Consider the following 8,132-nt stretch of genomic DNA (forward strand, 5'->3'; position numbering starts at 1 on the left):
TCTGATTGGTCAATTCAGATGTCTTTTATTTTGCCCCGCCTCTTGGGGTTTTCCAGTAGTTTGGCTGAGGAGTTTAAGGAACTGGCAATGTTCTCAGATTGTACATTACAGTATATTTCCCTTCAGTTCTTCCAAGCGTTTAGGTCTAAAAGTGCAATGCATACTGCAAATATGGATGCATATTTAATGATTATTATCATTATTCATTTAGTACCTTTTTTTTTTTTTTTTACACATATCCTAGATGGTAGCTCCTGTATCAGTAAACAAATGTTTAATGAATTTTGTGTGAAGACAAGTAAACAAATAAATCCATGGTTATTATGCAACTTAATATAAGTCATAGAAGGTGTAATTAAAGCAAAAGGATTCAAAACCATCATAAACTCTGACATTCTGTGATAAAAGTGACAGACCCCTAAATAGATTATGAATATACAATACAAAAAAAGAAGAAAAAAAATGAAATACTATCTGTGTATTATAAATGTAACCTGGGAATCAGTGCAAGGGACAGCGCCATACAATTCTTGTGTTACCAGCCCCCCCTTTAGAAGTTCAGTTTGTGTACTGGCTTTACAGTTTGTTCCTTATTAATATTGTGAGGTTTTTGACTACAAAGAAACTTTTACAGATTTAAGACACAATGGTAACAGGGGATCTCAGACATTGTCCAGCCCTATCTGACATTCTGAGTAGTACCGTGGATATTTAGCTTTTAAGCTATACCTCAACACCATATAAGCATTTTACAAGACAGCCACTTTTGACTAGCTAAGCCATGGTTCCTTCCTTGTGCTTATGTGTGTGCCTCAGTTAGGTCCAGTCCTTTTTTCTTTTTTTTTTAAGGAAAATGATGGGCATTAGATTTGGCAGTTTGGTGGCAGGCTTTACAGAGCTGTCTTGCCCTTTAGAAGGTCAATCTGCTTTCTTGCTTGCTCAGCTCCTCCTCTTCCTCTGGGCTCAGATTATTTCCTCTTAGCCTTTAAGAGCAAAAAAAGAGCAAAAAGCCTCTGTATTAACACAAACCATTCACCGGGGATGGGTATTAATGTAATAAAGCATTTAATTTCTATTGAGATTGAATGGAATAAGTTGTCACAATGTAACCTGCAGTTAAACACCCATCTATAATATTTTCAGCAAAATTTAAACAGTTAAACGAATATGAATAATTAATTAAACAGTGTAACAAAAAAAAAAATAATAATAATAATACAAAAAGGACTGAGTTTTTATTGAGTAAAAACAAGTACACACAGTCAGCTAAAATAATTAAATATGACCTTACCAGACTTCCTTAACACTAGAGTTCATTTTCAGTGCCTCTATTAGACACTCAACCCCCTCTCTGCTGATACAGTTTTTATTTAGCCTAAGTGAAAAAAAAGAGAGAGGTCTTGTAAATCCCAGGCATACAGACATGCAAATCTCATTTAAAAAATAAATTAATAAATAAATAAATAACAAACAAAATCGATTAAATAAGTCACTCACCACAATTCCTCCAGAGTTTTGCTCTGACTGATAAGTTTCGCCAGAGCACTTGCACCTGCACTGCCCACACCATTATCCACCAGACTGAAACAAACCAACATTATCACTACCCACAAAAATTAGCACGTGCTGCATACCATTGCTCAGTGCTCTGCAAATTTTAACCTTTAGTTTCATTTGACTGGGCAATTTCACTATTTAGCATAAACAATTATATATATATATATATATATATATATATATATATATATATATATATATATATATATATATATATATATATATTTTTTTTTTTTTTTTTACAGATTTATACATGGAGTGCAGAACTATTGTAATATAGGATTAAGATGTAGGACTAAGATTACCTTAGCCATATTAGCGTTGTGCTATTTCTAAGTGCATCTGCCAATGCCTCAGCTCCCCTGTCCCCAATTTTATTACCCCATAATCTGGAAATAAAAAGTCAGAATGGAAATACAATTTAATATAGGCACAGTATTGGAACATACAAAAATGAATTATTCTCATTATTTGCCTCACCCAAGAAACTGCAAAGACTGGTTGCTGCTTAGGCCTTCTGCCAGCTGCTCTGCTCCCTGTGATGTGATGTTATTATTTCCAAGTCTACAAAACAATAAAATATTTTATATGAGAAACGTGTTTCAAGATGTGCAGTGCAACCTGAAAAGATGTTAATAAAATGATCAGCATCCCACTGGCCAGAAAAAGCATATAATAACCTGACCTGAAATAAACACTGACCTCAAAGACAGGAAGTTCTGCTTTGATTTTAACAGCCAAGCAAAGTGTTGGGTGCAAGCATCTGTGAGGTTGTTGTTGAAAAGCCTACAGAAATATTGTGGTAGTAATGAAACTTAGTTATTCTAAGTAATACAATAAAATATAAGTTATGCATTAAATGCAGAGTTAAGATGTTCTATATTCTCACGCTATTTTTTGGAATCTTTCACACTTCATTCCCTTTTCCAGAAGTTTCCGGATTCCTTCATCTGATATGTTATTGTTCCTTAAACTGCAGGATTCAGAAATGCTTATAAATCCATTTGCAAAACAGTTTTCAGAAAAAGGAAAAAAAAAACATAAATGAAAAATCTGTCAACATGTACTTTTCCCCACATCACTCCAAACCTGTATTACCTTCTTTATTCTGTAAGATATTTTGAAAAAATTTGGGGTCCAAACAACATTGTACTTCATTGACTTGTATTGTATGGACAGAAAAAAAAAGAAAGGCATTTTCAAAATGTCTTTTTTCATGTTTCACAGAGTAAAGAAATGCATACAGGTTGAGTAACTGAAAGAACAAGTAGATGATGAAGTTAAAATTTTTGAATGAACTATTCCTTTACAAAACATTTATAACAAAACCTCAATCATTTAACCTCTCATCTTACTAAAGGGAGTGACAAATATGTAGACATGGAAGAAGCTGCTCCACGCCCACATCTCCTACTGAATTGTTGTCCAACTGGAGCCCAACAGGATTCCGCAGGTACTTCAGCACATACGCCAGAGCAGTACATTCCACTGGTCCAATGTTACAGTAGGTGAGCTTCAGGTGCTCAACGTCCAACTTAGCCATGGTATCTTGAGCAATACTGCTGTCTTGCATCTCATAAATACACTTAATTAGCCAAACAAAACTTGGCATGGCATGCATGCTCTTCTTTTCACCCTCTACAGGACGAGGAATGGACTTGAAATGTCTCTGCATGCCTTTAGACAAAGACTTAACTACCTGCTTGGCCTTGCGTTCCCGCACAGCAGTAGGACAGCATTCCTGCAAGAGATTATGGTGCCGCTGAGATAAAAGTCCTGACACAAACTGAGCTGTAATCTGGAGGTTTGGTGTCTCTGTCACATGGGACTTCACCCCCTCTACAGAACTGTCGATACAGTGTCCCAGACATCTTTGAGACAGGCCCGACAACTGCTTGTTCTTGGGCTGAAAGAGTCTGTAGATAGCAGAACGATCGCTGTTACGATTGAGAACGAGATAGAAAGCAGCGAAGAAGCATTGTAAGGTGATGTGCAGAAATTCATAGCGTTTACAGTCTGTAACAGACAGGTCATTGCAGTAAATGAGGAACCCCATGCTAACATCCTGTTCTGTGAGCCCAATTCTTTGCAGCTCATATCCTGAGAACACATAACAAGAGGCTTCCAGACTTTCCAATGCCAACTGTCCAAGTTTTAACACTGTATCCAAATGTTCCTCCAACCAGGCCTTTCCCAGGACTCCTTGGGGCTGATATGACTTTCGCTGGAAGAAATGCTGTAAGACCAGGAGGTAGACATCAGTGATGGTCTGGGGAATACCATCTTGGCTACCCAGAAGCTCCTGGTGGCACTTGGTCACAATCCAGCAGAAGACCGGGATGTGGCAAAGACTTAACAAAACCGAGTTAGCCTGGAGGGACTCTATGACACGTCTAGCCATAGCAGGGTCACTGTGATGTTTCTTAACAAAGCAATCAATACCTCCAGGAGAAAAACCCTTCAGAAGCACTTCTTTGCGGAGATAGCGCTTCAGTGATGGGCCCACAGCCTGTGGCCTGCTAGTGACCACCTTCATAACGCCCTTCATTAGCGTACCCTGCAACAGATTGAAAAGCAAAACAGGTATAGGCACTTGCTTTGTGGGGCAGCAGTGGCGTTCTTCATCAGTGAAACCCTGCTTAAACTCATCGAGCCCATCAAAAGTAAAGAGGACCAAATTAGGATGGTCTAGGATGAACTGGAAAACCTCATCCTGACCTCGATCAGGCCAGCAGCAGTGCAGGAAGAGGAGCTCTTTCAGAGACAGCTCTCTGTGCTCTGCGTTCAGCTTGCGGCAACTGAAGGGGAACAGCAGGAAAATGTTTGTGAGCAAAGCTTCTCTTGCCCAGAGCAAGTGCAGTCGCTGAAGCAGTGTGCTTTTGCCACTTCCTGCCTCCCCAGACACAAGAAAGGTGTCAGCATCATCATTAAGAGTCCCCACGGGACCCACCACATCCTCCAGCCCTAGTGTAGTAGTTTCACCAGAGCCATCCATTACTTCGAGAAGTCCATCGGTGTAAATGTCATCCAAGGAGAAATGTCCTGTCCCGCCATAGGTGCTAAGGGTATGGGACTGGGCAGCAACAGAGCTTCGCAGCTTCTTCTGGTAAAGCATACAATCTGGAGAAACAATTTAAAGTAAAATACAAACTGTATTGACAAATGTATAGTTTGTATTCAGTACATTTACAGTTATGCTTTTGAGCTTGTAACTATAAGAAATAAAGAAAATAATGGAATTTAAAAAATGATTTTAAAATTGTACTTGTTAAATTATTTATTTCATAATTATTTACATATTTATATTTAATATAGTGACAATGTAATTATAAGTGGCAACATAATTACGCCCGTCTTTGTGCAGTTGACAGTCAGTAACACCGAAGACAAAGACATGCAAAGATACTCTGTCCACACAACTGAAAAATGTCTCATACTGGCAGAAGGATGATTTTCTTTATCTTCAGGGTTTGGTCTGGTTGTCTCTGTTTGCTCTAGAAACTGTAGTAAGGTCTTTGCAGCAGTTTCCCCTTTAAACCTGACTTGGTCTAACAGCCTCCGAACCTGCCACAATCCAACAAGATCAATGTCTATCCACAAGTAATTGACATTTACTGTTAACAAGCTTGAAATATTTACATGCCAAAATGAATTGCACTTATCAGGTACTATAGGAAAATAGTTACATTTTCAGAGTATGTATGATATATATATATATATATATATATATATTATATATATATATATATATATATATATATATATATATATATATATATATATATATATAAAACAGTGTGACAAATTTCAATTGCCATTTGTCTGAAAATTGTTCAGCAATTCAACAGTCAGTATTAATGAGTAGTCATGGGGAAAATGACATGACAGTTAGTCAAGGATCACACTAAATTTCAGGGATTTCGTAACACAAAGAAATAAACTAATTAATGGATTAAAGTAGTGTTCAGATAAATTACCTGCTGTGAGGGTGTGTATACAGGTAGCTGCACCACATCACAATCTTTAATGGTGAAGCAGTCAGTTGTTAGTAAAACATTCAATGCTCCGTCAATATTATCTCTGAGCTTTCTCACTAACACTGGCCTGTCAGCCAGTAACGTTAAAGTTGCAGTGTCTGGTCTGTTCTTGCCCACCACAGCACATTCTTCCCCAAAACACAGCCCAGCCTTCTGCTCCTCAGGTAAGACCTGGTTCATCGCAGCCAAGAGACAGCTGCATGCATCTTCTCCTTTATCATATACCACATCTAAAAGTTGCCTGACTTTGTAATTTAGAGCTTTCTCTGCCACTTGTATGCTTAGGTAATCCTCCCAGACAAGAACCTCCCAAGCCAGGAGCAGGTCCAGAACACAGTCCAGAGGTTCGGCACTGCCTCCACCACACAGGACCGCCAGAAGCTCTGCTCGCTGTTTTAGGATCAACTGGGGAGTGCTCATAGTGGTACTCAGCCTTGTCTCAAAGCCAGCAGTCACAATCAGAACCCAACTACAGGGATGAGACAGAGAAGACCAACAACATCACAACTTCTCACTAATGAACCATTTGTACATTTATATTGTTGCATTTATTTGATATCAAAGAGATGTCATCCATTTTATTATAGGCTAATACTCTGAACAGCTAGAGTAAATTTAGGCACGAATTTCCCCTTTTTTCTAAAGCGGTCTGTCTAACTCTGTTCCCGTTGTTTATTTTTCCTAAACTTACGTCTAGATTACAACGTGTTGATCTTTTAGTTAGCTAAGTAGGCTAAGGAATATTATAAAAATGGCTTTGAATAAATATACTGCGCAGACATTAGGAAACAATGACGTTAAATAAATAAAAATTAAAAAACACTTACCAGACAAGGTCTGAAATATCTCCTGAACGTCATTGTTCCCCCACTATAAAAGTAAATTAAATGTGTCATTCATGATCACACCTGTACGCGTATCATTTAAGAACAAAAGCGTCTGTCTCATTTGAAATTTTCGAAATTAGATCGCAAACGAAACACGATTACAAACGTCTATTTACTAGATATTCCATAACTATGATATGAAAACACCACGAACACATGCTTATCTGTCCTTGCAGTCCGTTTAGCCACTTGGTAATGGTAATAATCGTCTGAACTGAAAGTGAAAGAGGCGCCTGAATCTTCAGGAAGTTCTTACTGTCGAGTCGGTTACTCCTAAAAAGAAGCCTTATCTTGCGTCCCAATGTGCATACTATCCATCCTATCTGCCCTAAATAGTATTGGAAATTACTAATATCACAAAGAATTTAGCATGGGTGGCGTGCAAGTTGTGACGCAGGCTCAGTCTAAATTGTTGCAGAGAAGACCGAGGGTGTTGTGACACTTTGTTTACAGTAAGGGATTGCTGTTTAACACAATGTGTCAAAAACTTTGATTTAATAATCACATAACTATCTGCTTCGGTTTTAAAAAGTTTTGAATGATAGGCTTCTCATACTGCATAAACTGCTTGTCCCCCGCAGCCATGCACAGAGGGAAAGTGCTTTATTTTGCAGTCAAAAACAGGTTTTTTTACCATTTAAAATACAATAATGTGTTCATAACTATCAAATATGTGATATAAATGGCATAATAAAACAAAATGCTGAATAAATGTTATAAAATATATAATGAAAACAGTGGTCCCTGCCTTGAAGTTGTGTCACTGGTGTTACCATTTGACAAAAATCTGTTATTTTGAAATACAAATCACACTGATGACATACTTGACTTCCTCCTTACTATTTTATAAAGATCTATATAAACCAAGGCCCATGTTAAGTCCACTGTTTCTTTTCAGTTATGAGAAATTTTCTCATTTAACTCACGATTTCATATGAAGCTTTTAGTTGACGTCACTGGTATGACCTATTTATTGTTAGGGAATTGTAAAAAAAAAAAAAAAAAAAAAAAAAAAAAATCTATAATACAAATGGATTAGTGAGTATACCATGATTGACAACATATGGTTTGATACCTTACAGCAGACATTTTGTAAAATGCATTTTTCCTGAAAATTGAAGATCAGTATATCAGGTCTTATGTATGTCACTGGTGATTACTGTGCTGTAGGCTATTACTGTGTTACGTTTTTTTTTTTTTTTAAGCACGTTAAATAAATACAACATAATCTCCTTATTTCTTGCATTTTTATTATTTTTCTGTAACTCTGACTACATGTGCTGAAAAAAAATCAAGAAAAAATATTTCATAAAATATTTTAATATTGATAAAGAAGGTAACACCAGTGACAAAAAAATGGTACATGTGGTCTTGAAATAATTGCATAAAATCTAAAAAGAAAAATAATTAAGCTGCCATGTTTATGTATTCATAAAGTCAAACGGTAATCTAATAATGTTTAAAATTTTAAATGTAAGAAAAATAAATACATTTTAAGACATTTTTCCATACCAAAAGTGGATGTTTCTGTAGGATGATCCTGTTACTAACTGATTTTTTTTTCCCATAAACCCTAATTTTACACAATATAAAGCTATAAAACTTCTGCTGTCACATCAGGAGGGTGGTGCTCATGTGGTCCAACGCTCCT

General features: G+C 36.8%; 1 protein-coding gene across 2 annotated transcripts; it reads right to left on the minus strand.

The window, feature by feature from the left end:
• Positions 1–2: 2 nt before the first annotated feature.
• Positions 3–7,018, minus strand: LOC109068656 (nucleotide-binding oligomerization domain-containing protein 2-like). 2 transcript variants are annotated; one of them, XM_042760347.1, is made up of 12 exons: positions 6,636–7,018; positions 6,422–6,464; positions 5,535–6,063; positions 4,995–5,121; positions 2,913–4,677; positions 2,447–2,530; positions 2,260–2,343; positions 2,038–2,121; positions 1,863–1,946; positions 1,498–1,581; positions 1,292–1,375; positions 3–983 (listed from the first exon to the last, which is right to left on the minus strand). In XM_042760347.1, exons 3-12 carry the CDS (start codon positions 6,012–6,014, stop codon positions 911–913), a joined length of 2,949 nt encoding a protein of 982 aa, XP_042616281.1. In that variant the 5' UTR covers positions 6,015–6,063; positions 6,422–6,464; positions 6,636–7,018; the 3' UTR covers positions 3–910. The 2 variants fall into 2 exon arrangements, with proteins under 2 accessions (XP_042616281.1, XP_042616282.1); XM_042760348.1 differs by having other exon boundaries at positions 6,598–7,018.
• Between the last annotated feature and the right edge of the window lie 1,114 nt (positions 7,019–8,132).

The sequence above is a fragment of the Cyprinus carpio genome, chromosome A7, assembly GCF_018340385.1.
Source record: "Cyprinus carpio isolate SPL01 chromosome A7, ASM1834038v1, whole genome shotgun sequence".
NCBI classification, from domain to species: Eukaryota; Metazoa; Chordata; class Actinopteri; order Cypriniformes; family Cyprinidae; genus Cyprinus; species Cyprinus carpio.

Bases quoted from the DNA above. Each gene is read 5' to 3' on its own strand.
- LOC109068656 (XM_042760347.1), bottom strand. From the start codon at position 6,014: ATGAGCACTCCCCAGTTGATCCTAAAACAGCGAGCAGAGCTTCTGGCG. The intron at 5,122-5,534 runs GTAATTTATCTG...GGATTGTGGCAG, and splicing joins TATACACACCCTCACAGCAG to GTTCGGAGGCTGTTAGACCA. The intron at 1,947-2,037 runs GTGAGGCAAATA...TTTTATTTCCAG, and splicing joins CAGTCTTTGCAGTTTCTTGG to ATTATGGGGTAATAAAATTG.